The sequence below is a fragment of the Myotis daubentonii genome, chromosome 1 (assembly GCF_963259705.1).
Source record: "Myotis daubentonii chromosome 1, mMyoDau2.1, whole genome shotgun sequence".
Taxonomy (NCBI): Eukaryota; Metazoa; Chordata; class Mammalia; order Chiroptera; family Vespertilionidae; genus Myotis; species Myotis daubentonii.
The window spans coordinates 207927610-207945244 of NC_081840.1; the positions used below are offsets into that span (position 1 = coordinate 207927610).

Consider the following 17635-nt stretch of genomic DNA (forward strand, 5'->3'; position numbering starts at 1 on the left):
GGGGGTCCCCGAACATCTGGCTGGAGCAGAGTCATCTCCACCCTTCCCTGCTGCCAAGGTTGGGCTACATGAGAGTGAGAAGTACATTTCCATTGTATTAAACCACTAAGAGTAAGAAGAGATATAGCACCCACCCACCATTACCTTAATTATTATAGTTTTTCAGATTAGGAGGTCCTTTTCCAGAAAAGCCCTGCCCCCAAATGCAAAATTAAATACCTGGGCACAACCTTCCCCCGGATCTAATACTAATGAAATAACCTATAAGTACAGAAGGGAACCTGTGGAAATTATCTGACATCTTGGAGGCTTTTTTGCTTCATTTCTAACCTGTCTCACAGGCCAATCTTTGCCTGACCATTCTTACTGTCTGGAAATTATGGAATTTTTGGCTTAGAAGAAGCCTAAAACAATAAAATAATTTAGATAAGGAAACAATCACCAGGCACATGTCTGAGGTTTCTGTATTTGAGAAGAGGGCTTGCCCATGATGCTTTAACTCTTGGCATTTCCATAGCTAATCTCCAGCCACCAGTCTCTGTCATCTTAATTGACCTACCCACCTAACCGTTGAAAACCTACCCCACCAAACCTTTGGCTTTGGTTGTACTGCTTCCTTCCTCCAATTACTTCCACAGGACTCTCCCCAGTGCCTTCACCTGCAAATCAAGTCCCTTTCACCCCAAACTGCCTTTTCCACTATGCCTCCCGCTCAAGGTCCTCCCCACTTTTATAAGCTACAAATTTAAGATGACACATGATCAATGAGCTGTGAAAACTGGCAATTCGTGAACAGAATTTAGTATAACCAAATAAAACACAGACTAAAGTGACTCTGACACAGGCAATGATACAGGTAATCATCATCGTGCTATGTGGTAATTATGGGAAAATGGTTGTAATTAGTATTTCTTTTGCACAGCTAAACCACGGTACTGCTGAATTTACCGTCAGGAGGGTGGACAGATAACTTGGGAAGTGACGTTGCTGTGACGTGGCTCTGAAAGCTTCTGTATCCAGGCTGGAGAGGGGTAAGCAGCCAGTCTCTCACCCTCCATTCTCCTTGAGCAGGAAGTGCTCAGAGCCAAGTGTTCCAGAATTGGGACCCATAAAATTCCAAGAGTACTAAGAGTTTCCTAACAGAGAAAGACCTGGGTTCAAATCCAACTCTGCAACTCACTAGGCAAGTTATTTAAGTATTCAACATCTATGAGCCTCAGTGTCCTCCTCTGTAAAGTGGGAACAATAATACCTACAAGTCATGGCATGACACTATGAGATATGCATGCAGTACACTTGGCACAAGTCTGGTGGATAACACATACTTCATAAATGGCAGCCATTATTATCATCTCTTCCCCTCCAAGAAGCTTTTAACCCCAGCCCTGCCCACAGGTGGAAATCTAATGTGTCAACTGTTGGCTCACATCTCCCAAGCATCCTTTCTGTGGCTCACTCTAGGTTGGGAGTTGGGAGAGATGAAAAGACAGAAATGAGGGAATGAGATGACATTAGTCCTATTGAAGGGCAGGCCCACATAAATGCAGTCTCTATAACTGGGGATGGGGAGGAAGGAAGGGAGGGAGGGAGGAAGGGAGGGAGGGAGGGAGGAAGACAACAAAGCAAAGGCAGTAAGAAGCTCCAAGGACAATCTCAGCTACATTGCAGCTGTGCCCACACTGCCTCTGGTCCTGCTTTCCTGCCAAAGTCTAGCTTTCCTTTACCTCTTGCCAAGGCTCCTATCTCCTTACCTAACTTGCCATCCTGAAGGTGCTAGGGAAAGGCTAAGATGCCCTTTGCTGTCCTAGAAAGGGGAGGTAAGTGCCTAAGGTGGCTAGTTCGAACTCTGGATTGATTTCCTGTTCATTCACATATTGTTATCAAACACCCCACACCAGGTGTGGAGCCAAGCCCACACCCCCTCAGGGGACTGGGATCTACAGAGGGACAGACACAATCTCCGATGTGGAATGGAGAGTACCAGTTCTATGGGGCAATAACTTCCAAGTTCTAAATGAGTGACCTGAAAAAGAACTTTGAAAACATAGGATACACGCAGTAAAGTTATAAATAAAGGGTGGACATAGCAAGACAAGTGTAAGAAGCATTTCTGCACCTCATTGGTATGGCATTTTATTCAAATATTTATGTTTGGGGCACAGCAGAAAGTAATCAAAAGCCTCCACTGCCAACAGATGTCATTTCCTCAAAAATAAAGCTAATCCCATGGCTCTTCTGCATAGAGACCATGTTAGCTGCCTATTGTTGGCTGGATGCTGTTGAAACTTTTTAACATGCTATTCAAGGTCTTTCTCAAACTGATCTTTCTCAAACTGATCCTTTTCAAACTGATACTCATCTCTCATCTCCAGTCGGCCCCATTCCAGCCTAGGCTCTGGCCACAATTCCTTCCTTGAGCATGCACAGCCCCTTCATATTGATGAGTACTCTCACATGCTTCCTGCTCTCTCTCTCTGACTTGCCTTTCCCACAAGCCTCTCCCCATACCTTTGTGGCCTAGCAAACTCCTACTCATCCTTCAAAACCCAGCTTAAATACTACCTTCTTTCCGAACCATTTCCGAGGTAGGGACACCTCTATGTCCCAACACTCTCTTGCTTCCCTATTTATTATGTATCACCAAAACTGTCCAAATTCCCCACCAGGCAAACGGTTAGTCCTCTCTGTAAGCCCAGTTCTACCGCAAGGGCCAGTCGTGGGTGGGGCCTACACTTATGTTTGCTGAGTAAATTGATAATGAAACAAATAACAACTGCAAAGCATTCGGAAGCCGAAAACATCAGTTTTGAAATTGCAATGGACTTCAGGTTCCCTGGCGATTTTGCAACTGTTGCTGTGAATCACATCTGAACCATTTTCTCAGCACCAAGACTAAATAAAGGTGGGCTCAGGCAACCACACCACGTCAGGATCATCTGACAGGTTTCCAGTTCCTTCCCACCAATTACTGTCACGTCATTACGTTCCTGCTGGTCTGTGAATGGGGGTGGGGGTGGAGGTTGGGAATTAATGGAGTCACTGTGTGCTTCTCTGAAGGACAGATGTGAGCTGGTTGGCCCCAAAGGAGGCAGTGAAATCTCTGGGTTCTTCCCTTTGATGTGCTACATGGCACAGAAAGAGAAAGGCATGGGGTGGGGGGTGGGGTGGTTGGGGGGTAGGCACAGACCATTTTACTTTACTGGGTAAACTAAGTACAGTCTTATTCAGAGGCATGGACAATGTGTTCTTGAGGCCAGAAGCTCCAACAAGGAACAGATGAGACTAAAAGCAAAGCCTTCTCATCTGCTGTAGGAAAGGAGCTTTAACTAAAGGAGAAGGGCAGTACTCAAGCAATAAAGTCTCGTTTCTCCATTCTGTGGCCTTCCTTTATCTAATGTTATGCTTCCTGATTTTAATGAGTGTGCCTTTGATTTTTAGTTTTATTTTGTTATTTCCTTTACATCTGGCAGCTCAGTACAATGTGATACTAGCACATCAAGAAATGCAGAAATGACACTTGCAATAAGTCTTCTAAAGGGCACATTAAACATCTTGAAGCAAAATTTTAAGTATCATAACGTGTGTGTCTTAACAACTTGAGATATAATTTACATAGAGTTCACCCACTAAAACTAGAATCTTATTTTTTTGGGTATATTTACAGGATTAAGCAACCCTCACTATGAACTAATTTTAGTTTTCTTTTCCCCTGAAAGAACCGCCATACCCAATCAATAGCTTTAACTCCCACCCCATGCATCCACAACCTCTAGCTAGTAACAACCCAAATCAACTTTCTGCCTCTATTGATTTGCCTATTCTAGACATTTCATAGGAATGGGAGCATATATTATGCAGTCTTTTGCAACTGGTTTCTTTCACTTAGCATAATGGTTTTGGCTTATCCATGTTGCTGGATATATGGTAGTTAATTCCTTTTTGTGGCCAAATAATATTCTATTGTATGGACATAACACATTTTATCTACCCTTCACCATTTGATGGGCATTTGGGTTGTTTCTGTCATTTGACTATTGTGAATAATGCTGTCATGAACATTTGGGTACAAGTTTTTGTTTGGACATACGTTTTCACTTCTCTTGGATATGTAACTAGAAGTATAATTGCTGGGTCATACAGTAACTTAATGTTTAACCTTTTGAGGAACTGCCAAATTGTTTACCAAAGTGGTTACACCACTTTGCATTCCCACCAGCCATGTAGGAAGGTCCCAATTTATCCGCATCCATTCCACATTTACTGTCTTCCTTTTCCATTACAGCCATTTCAGTGGGTGTGAGGTGGTATCTGATAGTGGTTTTGATTTGCATTACTCTAAAGCAGCGGTTCTCAACCTGTGGGTCACGACCCCTTTGGCAGTCGAAGGACCCTTTCACAGAGGCCGCCTAAGACCATCCTGCATATCAGATATTTACATTATGATTCATAACAGTAGCAATATTACAGTTATGAAGTAGCAACGAAAATAATTTTATGGTTGGGTCACAACATGAGGAACTGTATTTAAAGGGCCAGAAGGTTGAGAACCACTGCCTAAAGACTAATGAAGTTGAGCATCTTTTCATGTTTTTATTGGTCATTTTTTAAAATATATTTTTATTGATTTCAGAGAGGAAGGGAGATGGAAAGATAGAAACATCAATGATGACAGAGTATCATCATTGGCTGCGTCCTGCATGCCCCCTACTGGGGATCAAGCCCACAACTCGGGCATGTGCCCTGACAGGGAATCAAACCCTGATCTCCTGGTTCAACGGTCGATGCTCAACCACTGAGCCATGGCGGCTGGGCTAATTGGCCATTTTTATGTCTTCTTTGGAGAAATAGCAATTCAGATGTATTTTCCCACTGTTAATTGGATTTTTTCTGTTTTTAATATTGAGTTATAAGGGTTCTTTATATAAGTTCTTTCTCAAATATATGATTTGCAAATAGCATAATTTCTACCATTCTGTGGGCTGGGAGATGATATCATTTACAGGATAAAAGCATTTAATTTTGACATAGTCCTATTTACTTATTTTTCTTTTGTTGTTTTTACTTCTGATGTTATATTCAGGAAACCATTGTCTAATCCAACGTCACAAAAATATACTCCTGTGTTCTGTTTTAATATTGTAGAGTTTTAGCTCTTACTTTTAGGTCTATGCTCCATTTTGAGTTAATATTGTATTGTCTGAATACACACTGATTGATTATAAACATGTTAATAACTTCAAACATTTTAAATTTGGAGTAATCTTCCTTCTTCCATTCTCTCCCAATTTACTACATTCCTGCCATGTGCAAGCACCGTTAGGCATGGAAAAATTTATGAGTCACTGTCACTATTTCAAGGAATTTATAATCTAATAGAGAGTTAAAACAGACAACCTCATGAGTAGTGCCATGTGTGAGACAAATTACTTGTTCCAGACAAAGACAAAATACTTTCAAATCAGAAACCAGGGGGAGCACTGGACATTAAGATTGTCACCTCCACCCCAGGATATACAGTTGTTACTGCCATGGGCACTAAGATGAGGAAGGAAGCACTGAATTCAGGCTGCAGGTAGAGGGGACCTTAGAGGAAGAAAAGGTGTCCGATGCATGAGTTTAGGGATTAGAAAGATGGAAATGGGCAGAGAGGTGAGCACCCAAATGGCTGGGATAAAATGCAGTCAAAGGCACGAAAGTGGGACAAAACAAAGAGAATCATAGGACAAATAATCATTCTCTGTGGCCAATGCAAAGGGGTGGTTCAGATAAGCCAAACAAACACTGTGCCCAGACCGTGAGGGACGCCAGGCTCCAGGCAAAGGAACTTCAGTCATGTCCTATCTGGTGGGAAGGTGCACCGGGAACGATGAAGCCCTGTTTGGGAATGCCAGCCTCATGGCAGAGTCTACAGTGGCCTAAGCACAGGCAGGCACAGAGTTAATCACTCAGCCATAAGGTCTCAACTTTTTATTTGTCTTTTCATTCATCCATTCTTCTTCCCTTTATTATAAAGAGGGAAGTCTATTTCTGCACAGTTAACTGGAAAAAGAAATCATTTGTAAACCAAGTCTTTGATGGGATATTGAAGAAAAGGTCCTCCCCTGTGGGAAACGAAAGGAAACATTTAGAATGGAGCACTTGGGGCAGGAATTCTGCACACTTCATTGTGGGAACAGCCCACCCAGCCTGACAGCCGAATAGACACAATTAAGAAAGGAATTACTAAGGAAATACAATTAGAAAAGCTACCAAGCCCTCTCAAATGCAAGCAAGTCCAAATCCTTCCTGTAAGTCCACAGCCAGGCAATGGGCTTGGGCTAGGCCAGTTTCTCCTCTACTACCCAAGCAGCCCATATTTAAACCTGTTATATATTCTTTAAAGTCAATCGGTCATTCTAATAAATGTGTAATAAATTTGTTCAGAAGGAAAGAAATTAGGCCGGGGATTTAAATGAGCAGAAGTTTAATATTTATTAAGGCACAGATTGATGGGGGAAGGAAATCACCTATTTTGTAGGAAATGGTTTTATTGCACATTTTGAGGGAAGTGGTTTCTGAATGATAATTATTCTAACGTAAATTTCAAACACATTTTTTTGAAGCATGAAAACATATTCTATAACTGTCCTACTTGGTCGTGGCCATGTAAAACTCTGTGTTCAGAGAAAAGAAGTTGAAACAAAAATTGTATACCTTTACGTAGATAAAACATTTGCAAAGATGGATGAACTTGAGAATGTTTCAAATGCACAATGCCCAAATGCACACAAGAGTCTTGTGTAGTCTCTTGTAATTGATGCTAAAGCACAGTTTGAATGGGAACAGTAACCCCCCACACACTGTGCTAAGAGTCCTTCTTTTGAATAGGAACCAAGGGCTGTTTATTTGGTGGGGATTTAAAAAGAAAGGCAACACTGGGAGCCCATTCTACTCATCCTGAGTCCCACCAATTCGCCTTCCATGTTCTTCATCTGTTTTCATCTTTCCTAACAGAAGGCTGTCAGGGAGAGTCAGTTCTTGCCTAAGTTCCTACCTAAGCCAGGCCAATCTTCAAACAAAAAGCAGCTTTTCACTGGAGATCTCTAAAAAAAAAGAGTGGGTTGAAATGTCCTCACTTGAACTTAAAAGCTTAATGAGTCTTGGTGCCAAAGAGCTGGAGATAGGCCAAGTCAGGGAGGCCAATTGTGATTTGGCAGAAAGACAAGGGAGAATCCTACACAGAAGGCCTATCAAGTTCTTAGCAGCCTGCGAAGGCCAAAATCAGTAAGGGCAGAAAGACCCAAGTCTGCTGAGATTTGAGTGAGCATCTGGGTTAGAGAGAGAGCTCCTAACCCAGGACACACTGGGATCTACCACCTTGGGTTTCCATCTAAACATCTCCAAAGGGGGGGGGGGGGGATCTGATCCAGGTTGTTTACCTCCCAGGGGTCGCCAACAACTGTGGTGACCATACATCCCAGGTAGCCAAGGACAGCCCCAGATTTCATTTGTTGTTCCAGAATCTCCGCTGGGGAATACCCCCTTTCACTTGCAAAGGAGTCTCCTATGAATGACAAGCTGTAAGCCACTGGGTCAAGCTAATTTAATTTGTTTTTTAATAGTTAAGAGAAATATTTCAGGAAGTTTGTTAGATAAGCCCTCTTAACGACAGCCTGTTGTTAAGCATGAGTCAGACCTAAAACAATCAGGTTGAGTCATGAACAGTTGACTCGCAGTTCCCAGGATGGCTACTGAGGTCTCCAGTTCTCCTTCTGCCAGAGAGACCCTTTTCTGAGGCCTTGCAGAGGTTATGAAATACAGGTGACAGCTGGGTGGACTGTTGGTATCCCAAACTCACTTTGCCCAAACTGAAAACATGACCTCTCTCAACAAACAGAAGACCCATTTCAGCTTGCATCAAGGGCCCCACTCCGCTTGTCACTAACTATTAAAACCATGATGTCAGTTTTTAGTCTTTTCTGTCATTCATTTATACCCTATCCTACCAAGTCCTGTTGAGTCCTTCAAAGGTCTTCTCATTTCCACTGCTCTGGAGAACATGGTCAATATCCAACAAATCCTCTGTATGACCCCATGTCTCCATGCAAAGCTGCGCCGCCAACTCCCAGCCCATCCCAGCGACTTGCACATATCTGTGGCACACCAAATCTCAAGCTGAAATCAGGACAAGAATCCAAGACAAACCCTCCTTCTGAGAATAAGCAGCTCATTCATCAGCGATGATGTAAACAAGTGTTTGCCAACAGATTGCTTATCTTCCGAAAATCATTTCAGCAACATAAGAGCTGAGACAAAAATCCACTAAAGCATTCTTTATTGGTCACTTATTTGCAGACTCACATACTCAGACTTTGCACTCCGTGAAAATGTGTCTACAGAACAAACCCCTAAGTTCACCTCTGTGACTCCAGGGAGAGCACTGTCACAGGGCACCTTACACATAAAGAAAGCAGATATTTCCAGCCCTCAATCGCTGAGTCTTTAAGGATGGGTCCATCCTTATGTAAAATGTGTGTGTGTGTGTGTGTGTGTGTGTGTGTGTGTGTGTGTGTGTGTGTGTGAGAGAGAAGAGGGAGGGGACAGAGACAGAGGATAGTATTGAGAATGACAGCTAAGATTGGGAGAAAGTTAAGGCCACTGATGATTAGGTAGCCTAGGGAGAACTCATACTACTGGTATTGACTTATTCAATAAGTGTTTGTAACAGATGTATTATGTGCTACACCAGTGCCCAGTGAGGGAAATTCAAAGAGAAATAGAAAGGGCCTTCAGGGAGCTTTCGATCTGGTACAGGAAGCAGATGTGGGACAAAGAGGTGAAGTTAAATGCTAGCAGGAGACGTGCTCAGAAGCCAGCGAGGAATCCACCAACTCAGCCTGGAGGGCCTGGAACAGCTTCTCAAAGAAAGAAGCCACAGCAGACTGGAGGGAGCAGGAGGAAATGACATCACCACAGAGGTCAAGGTTACTGTTTTCAAAACAACCACTCTAGGCCTCTAGCCCTGCCAGCTAAAGCTCATTACATACAGATGACCAAGCTTGTAAGGGACCCAAACTTTCTTGCCCAGTGTTTGATCACAGGCTAGGCAAGAAAAGCGAGGAAGTGAAATCCCAATTCGGCCATCCTGTGGCTTGCTGGCAGCCCTAGCAGAGAGCTGATGGGCACACAGTGACACAGAGTTCCATTGACTATGTCATGTTCATAACTGATTTGGGGCCTATTTCCAAAATAATGATGAGAGCAGCTGGTGATCCAGGTGCCAACCAATAGCCAGACACTGCTGAGCACTTTCAAGTTCTCTCTCACTGGAATCTCTCAGGGACCTAATGAGGCAATACTTCCCCCATTTCATAGACAAAAGAGGGAAAGTTAACATTTAAGTGTCTGTTATGTTCCAAGCACTGAAGAGAGTTTTATACACATTACCAATCCATTTAATCCTCAGAACACCCCTATGAATTAGGCACCATTATATCTGTTTTTATAGATGAGAAAACTGGTACTCAGAGAGGTTAGGTAACTTGTCCAAGGACACACAGGAGGCAAATTCAAAATCTGGACTGTCTACTAGGTTGAATCCTATGAAATCATATTTTCTGACTGATTTGGTCTACTAATACAACATTTCATAGGATTCAACCCAAGGGTTCCTGAATCTGTCTCATTAAAGGAGTTGCAGTGGCTTTTGTTATCCTATCTAATAAAGAGGGAATATGTTATTTGACCCTCATGCCATTACAAAGATAGCGGCTCCCACAGCCACAAGATGGCCAGCAGGGGAGGGCATTGGGGGGCGTCCGGGCCGGCAGGGTAGCAGTTAGGCGTCAATCTGGCTGGCAGGGGGGTGGTTAGGGGGTGATCAGGCTGGCAGGTAGGTGCGGTTGGGAGCCAGCAGTCCCAGATTGTGAGAGGGATCCCAGATTGAAGAGGGTGCAGGCTGGGCTGAGGGGCACCACCCCCTCCCCATGCACGAGTTTCATGCATATATAAAGCAATTGTGGCAAAATGATAATAACTGTATTTAGTGGCAGGATATATAGGTAATCTTTACATTATTCTTTCAAATTTTTTATAAGTTTAAAAATTTCAAAATAAAAAGTCAGAGCTGGCGGGGGGGGGAGGGCATTATAAAGAAATTCCTGAGAAAACCTAAAAAGTGATTTAACTAAATAGCATTTTTGCACTGCCCAAACTCACAATTATTTAACTTTACAGGGTTAAACAATTTGTATCTAAAATGAATTCCATAGTACTTATAGGCTGACAAACTTTTTCTCTTACTAGATAGTAAATATTTTAGGCTCTATGATCTACATACAAACTCTTGTTTTTGTTTTGTTTACAACCCTTTAAAAATGTAAAAGCCATTCTTTGCAAGGAGGAAGGCCAGTGCAAAAACAGACCAAGGGTCATGATCTGCCAACACCTGATCCAGATGGAATTCCATAGTGTTCTATCTAAACAATAAAGTTAGAGCCAGGAAAACAAGTCAGAAACTTCCCTTTCTGGCGTTATTTCAAAGGAGTCTGATCTGGGGGCAGGGAAGTAGCGGCTCAGTATGGCCAGGGCTTCCGTAGGGAATGGTTCTTTGCAAACTTTCTTTTGAACCCTGAAGCCCTCAAGGACATAATCAGTATTTCATTAACATTTCTAACAGCATGACCATTGTCACACGTTTGCAGCTTTGTCACACTTTGACCCCAGACCTGTAGTGCTCAGTGGAGGGCTCACATCATTTGAGCATTAACCTCCCAAGCTTCGACTGCACACACTTGGCAAAAGCAACAGAGGCAGAGAGAGATGGCTATAGCAAAAACACATCCACTGCCATTCTATTTGGCATCTACTTGTTATTACTGTAAGTTATACGTTTAAGCATAAGTATTACTGTTTACACGGGGTGCATCTGCAAAGCCACGTGCATTGCACTTCACAGGCGAAGTAAGAGAGCTCCCCGGGGGATTTGAAGGTGAATTCCATCTTCTATGCTGCCTGCAGGTGCCAGTCTTTTCTCTTTCCTGTTACTGTAGTTTTTAGTTCAGCCGTGTCTGGCTCTTGGTTGGCACCCTGGATCACTAGCTGCTCTCACCACTCTCATTTGTCTCCATCTAGCTTTAATGGTTCCACTTAAGAAAACTGAAATCTACGTCCTCCACTGACCACAGCCACCTCTACTCTCATGACCTCACCCTTACTGGACTTGCCTTCTTATCTGAAGAAGTACAGCCAGGCCCTCGATGCTTACACTTTTCCAAGACCACCACCAGTGAGCCCCGATGCTTATCTTCTGTGCTGCCCTTCTCCCCACACTCTAGGTTTCCTGGCTCCAATTCCACTTCCCCAACCTTTTGTTTCTCTCTCATTAAAATCCCAACTCTGGACACAGGACAGTGGGGAACAGCAAAGCTAGGAAATCAGACTTCTGCATTCAAGTCTTTCTGATCTGTATAACCTTTAGCCAAGTTATGTAATTCTCTGTGCCTCGGCTACTTCCCTCTGTAAAATGGGTATGAAGCATAGTCCTCACAGGCCACAGGTAAGTTTAGAACCAGGTTGCTGAGAAGAAAACCAGGTCCCAGCCCCAGACGATGCCCTTTAGTTCAACAAGAACTCTGAATTTTCTCCAGGCAATTAAAAAAACTCAGGAAAATGTTAGTGAACGAAGCGCATGGTGTCCCTCCACACTTGCGACCAACATTTAGAGCCTATCCAACTTAGGCAAAGAGCTAAAAGTTTGTTAAACAAAAGGAAGACTTCACTGACGCCATTCACGTAGTTTTTGGCTGGGGTCCTGTATTTTTAAATGTTGCTATCCGAGTGGTGGCTATGAGTTAGACCTCCTTAATCACCAGCATCCATGAAACTCTTTGGTCCTAGGGAGTGGTACAGCCTTAAACACTCTTGTTTATTATTATTAAGTTTATGCGGTTGAATTGGTTAACAAATTACATAGGTTTCAGGTGTACTCTACTCTACAAAGGCAGGTGACTACAACCTGCCTGGACTCATTGTCTGGGGACCCTCACTCTCCTGAGAGCCTCCAAGCTGAGTTCCCTGCCTTTTGGCCTCTGCCATCCACCATGCCCACACCTGGAACAGTGCAAGTCCCTCTCCTGGCCACACTGGTCTCTGGAGACAAGTCCCACAAAATGCACCTACTCATCTCAGTCTGTAGCACCCCAAACGTAGCCATGCCCCCACCCCTGGCCAAAAAGGAGAGGGGAAATCTTCCTCCATCGTCCCCAACCTTCAGTGCCTGCAGCTCCTGGGTCATGTTTTGTTTCTCATTGCTCTGTGGGCCCTGCACTTACAAATTTGTTTTCATCTGGTTTCACTGGCTGCTGACCCAGCTTTCCCTCTAACGCTCTGGCTGGGATCATACTACTGGCCTTCCTTGCCTGAGGCTACAAATTCAGTTCATTCCACCTTAGCAAACTCTGTGCCAGGGCTGCCCGCTGAACATGGCCCTGGTCCTCAGACTCCTTCAACTCCTCATGTTTAGAGAACTTGGACAATAACTCACTTATCTTGGGTTTCATCCTGCCTACGCAGACAGTAACATTTGTCCACATCCTGCATTGGCCAGTTCCCTCAGTTTCATCCCCAGGCTGTCAGCAGTCCAAGCCCTTTATTTATTTAAAGAGGCCCCTGCTATAATCTGTGCCTCCGTGTTGTCTAACCATACTATTTCCTAACCATGGCCTAGACTTAAACCCTACCTCTCCACCCCTATACAGCCATAGCAGTCATGAATGTGTTTGCAAAAGGCCAATGGGTAGTGGCACTGCACACATTGGTGAATCCATCCTTTAACTCAATGTCTTCAGATAGGTAAGAAATGAATCCTGTGTGTGCCAATGTCTTCATTTAAATATATATATACTAGAGGCCCAATGCACGAAATTCTTGCAAGGGGCTTTGCCACTGTGGCTGCCTCTGCCTCCCCCCCCTCCCCCCCGCTGCCACCACAGCTTTGTCTGGAAGGTCGTCCGTCAGGAAGGATGTCCAGAAGGATGCATTGGCCAGTTCCTTTCCTTCCTATGCAGTCTTCTCATATGGATGTCTGGTCTAATTAGCATATCATGCTTTTATTATTATAGATATTTTTTATTGATTTCAGAGAGAGGGAGAGATAGAAACATCAATGATGAGAGAGAATCATCAATCGGCTGCCTCCTGCATGCCCCCTACTGGGGATCAGGCATGTGCCCAGACCAGGAATCGATCCGTGACCTGGTCCATAGGTTGACACTCAACCACTGAGCGACACCAGCTGAGCTGTGTGCACCAAAGTCTTTAGATCCAGATCCTTGCCTTCAGATGAGCCTCCTCAATCCAAAGTCAGGCAGGTGATATTATCCCCTGACAGATATGCTCATGGGGAGGGTGTGGAGAGGCGGATGCCTATAAGAATCTTTGGAACAAATGTTAAGTAAAAAAAAAAAAAATGGTCCCAAAGACCCACTTCAACAGATGAAGATAGCACTATGGGATAAATTAGATGTGATTCTGGCTAACCCATTAACACTGGGAGAGGGCTAAGCACAGAATCATTGGAGAAGCCAGTGCTAGAATACAAGGGAAGTGTTAAGAGTCTGTCTGGGCTTGTCTCGGGTGGGATGCTAAACCACTATGGCCCACCTGTGAGATGAGCTCTGTTAACAAAGGGAAATGATCTGGTGAGGGGTGTAAGTATGAGAAGACTGCATAGGAAGGAAGGCATGGAAACAGCTAGCAGGAGATGTAAATTGCTCTTTGAAGAAAGCAAGGCAGTGGGGAGCAGGAATAAAAAGATGCTGACATGAAATGTGTTGGAAGATGATGCACAATAATCAACATTTTTATACAAATGTAATTTGGGAGGGCACCTTATCCACATGATCCTATTGAAGTTCACACCGAAAAAAGTATATGGAATGGGCAATAGGTGTAAAGCTTTGATTACCAACTTAAGAGGCGGGGGGGAGGAGGGGGGAGACTAGAGGAGGTCAATTCACTTAATGGGTGAAGTAAGGAACTGAGTGTCTAGTTCTCAGGCTCCGAAACCCATGCTCTTTCAGCTACACCGGTGGGTGGGCCCCAAACAATATTCTGAAGTTGCTAATATTAAGAGTGGATTCCATGTGATTCCATTTACATAAAGCTCAAGATGAGATAAAGTAGATGCTATGATGATAGAAATCAGAACAGTGCTTTTCTGTAGATGGTCGGGATGGAGGGGAAGGACATGAGAGAACTTTCTCTTCTCTATCGTGATCAGGTGTAGGTTACATGCATGTACACCGTTTTCAAAACTCATCAGAATGTAAATTTGGGAGCTGTGCGTTGCATATCTATACATCTCACCTCAATAAAACAAAAACCAGTACCGAAATGACAGAACCTATTAAATAAATTCAAAACTTGAAATCTGGATGTGAAGTGTGTCTACCCACCATGACTATTAAGGTTCTAGCTTATCTTGGTCCAGAACTACTTCAGAGGAAGTGCTTGATGCCATCATCACAGCAGCACCCTGTGACAGAGCCCAGGCTCAAAATATAGACATTAACACTGCAGTCATTGTTCATATTTGAATGTCGCCAGCAGCGCAAATTAAACATATTCCAACCAGCTCAGGGAGCAGGCCCAGCAAAGAACATCACCTAGCATGTTTGAAGCTGCTGTGAGTAAACAGAAGCACTGTTTGCACCTGGCACACACTGCTTTTGTCTGGGGGGTTGGGGGAGGGGGACAAGAGGAGAAAAGCTTCGACTTTTATCACAATTCAGTCCACATCCATCCAATTACCTGGGCCCAGATTCTCACCTGATGAAAGTGGGTTGGAGCTGAGCAGCAGCTACCAGATACTCCTCCCTTATCTCATCTGAAATTGCCACAGTGCCCACCGCCCTACTGAACACCAACTCCCTCACCTACTTATGTTTACTGCTTAGCCCAGTGATTTTTTTTTTTAATTTCAGATTCAAACTGATTACATTCCAAACAAAACGCTGGAAGTTTTACCTACTAACTGAATAGCATTAATAATTTCTCTTGAATAAAAACCAACGGGATGCAGACTATACTTACTCGCAGAGAAGGATTCCGTTTTCTAACCCTGTCCGAAAATCTTTGTCACCAAAGCTCCTGCCGGTTACTTGCTGGAAAAGAAAAAAAGAAAAAGAAAAAGAAGGCATAAATTTTTCTTTTTTAATCAGGAAGCACAGTGATTAAATGTATATATACTTAAGAACCTTGAGACAACCGGTGGCATGTTAAGAATGGGGAAAATCTGTTAGGTCTGAATTTCCTTTCCATGTGTAGTTTTGCTTAGATCAGCTGATCTTAAATTTAGAGCATTTCTTTGAAGTTTTTTTTTTTTTTTTTCTATTCACTACCTTTAAAAATATCTGTTCTTCCTGATAAGAGCGTTACTCTTCTGTTTTGGCCATGTTAAGTCAAGGCCACAGCCTCCTTCATCCTGAGGATCCAATCCATACACTTTCAAAAAAAGCCTGCAGAAAGTGCCACCTAAGGATCTATTTGTTAAAATGTTAAAGGGGCAAGAGGGGAAGACACAGATCCCTAACCTTGACAGACTAACATTAAGACAGAAAGATTAAAGCTAATATCCATAATGACATAGTGTAAAAAAGGAAAATAAAGGCGGGGAAAGAATGAACTGTGACAGCACAGGACTGAGGCCCAATCTTGATGCCCCTGGCTCTCAGCTGCCCTTTGGCCTAGGCACTGGGGCACTCCTTTGTTCATTCACTATTTCTTTGTCATCTACAACATGCCATGTAAATATGCAGACTATACACGCTAAAGCAACCTCTAAAATAGCAAAATCAAAAGTTATAGTCAATAAGCCAAGAAAAGAGATAAAAAGAAATCATAAAAATACTCTAACAATAAAAAAGGCAAAAAAAAAAGGAATATAGAACATGTAATAAATAGAAAGCAAATGGTAATATTGTAGACTTAAACCTATCTATATCAATAAGTGCATTAAATATAAATGGCCCAAACATCCCCAATTAAGTGACAGAAATTGTCAGATTGGATAAAAAAGCAAGATTCAACTATATGATGCTTATAAGAAATGAGCTTTAAATATAAAATAGAAATAGGTTAAATAGGAGAATAGAATAAGATATACCATGCTAACACTAATCAAATGAAAGCTGGAGAAGTTACAGTAATGTCAGACAAAGGAACTTTTAGAACAAAGAATAATTCAAGGACTGAGATATTCATTTCACAATTACAAGGGGTTTAGCTCATCAGTAAGACACAATAATCCTAAACATTTTATACCTAATTTTTTAAAAAGTTTCAAAATACATAAGCCAAAATAGATGAACCTGCAAGGAGAAATAGACAAATTCACAACTAGAGTCAGAGATGTAATATCTCTTTTTGAAAACTGATAGAACAACCAGACAGAAAATCAATACGGATAAAGAAGAGTTGAACAACACTATTAACCAAATGAAGTTAATTGACATTTCTAGTATACTCCAATTCACAAAGCAGAATACACATTTCTCTTCTTAGGTTCACAATGAAAATTTCTTGAAATAGATCAATTTTTGGGTTAAAAAACAAATCTCCATAAACTTATAAGAATTCAATTCATAAAAACGTATGTTATCTGACTGGTCACAAAGAAATTAAAGCAGAAATTAACAACAGAAATATTTCCGTAATAATCCATAACTAATTTTAAACTAAGTAATACAATTCTAAACAACCCATTGATTAAAGAAGGAACCAAAAGAAATTAGAATGTATTCTGTAGTGAAGGAATATGGCAATATAAAAATGTATGAAAAGATGCTAAGGTAGTATTTGGAGAAAATATATAACACAAAACATCTAAATCAGAAAAGAACATCTCAAATCGATGAATTCTGCTTCCACGTAAGCAAATGAAACCCAAATTAGGCAGGAAGAAACATGAAAAAATACTTTATACCAGAGTTGAAATCAATCAAATAGAAAACCAAAAGGCAATAGAGAAAAATCAATAATATAAAAAGCTGTTTCTTTGAAAGCAATAAAATGGTAAACCTTCAGCCAGTCTGATAAATCTTCAGCTAATAAAATTAATAATCTCTGGTTTTTAGCCAAAATCAGAAAAACACAAATTATCCATCAGGAAAGACAGAGATGACCTCATTTCATATTCTACAGACATGAAAAGGATAACAAAGAAATAGTATAAATAAATTTGTGGCAATAAATTCACCAACTTAGATGAACCCAAAAAATTCCTTGTACAAACAATCAAGTTCATTCAGCAAAGGAACAAATAACCTTTCCTCCCCTCCACACCCCTCAAAAATGCCAGGCCCAGATGGCTTGCCTGGTAAATTATACAAAATTAGAGGCCCAGTGCACAAAATTCATGCGAGTGGGGGGGTGGGGGGGCGAGAGATGTCCTGGTGGGATTGGGCCTAAATGAGCAGTCAGATATCCCTCTCACAATTCAGGACTGCTGGCTCCCAACCACTCACCTGCCTGCCTGCCTGATTACCCCTAACCGCTTCTGCCTGCCAGCCTGATCACCCCCAACCACTCCCCTGCCAGCCTGATCGACACCTAACTGCTCCCCTGCCAGCCCAATTGCCCCTAACTGCCCTCCCCT

At 42.4% G+C, this 17635-nt stretch overlaps 1 protein-coding gene across 15 annotated transcripts in view; it reads right to left on the reverse strand.

The window, feature by feature from the left end:
* LIMCH1 (LIM and calponin homology domains 1) overlaps positions 1 to 17635 on the reverse strand; it is a 320528-nt gene that overhangs the window by 178390 nt on the left and 124503 nt on the right. For all 15 annotated transcript variants that reach the window (XM_059672538.1, XM_059672529.1, XM_059672500.1 and 12 more), the window contains exon 2: positions 15073 to 15143. In XM_059672538.1, the coding sequence (XP_059528521.1) occupies positions 15073 to 15143 (71 nt within the window). The remainder of the gene's footprint in view (positions 1 to 15072; positions 15144 to 17635) is intronic.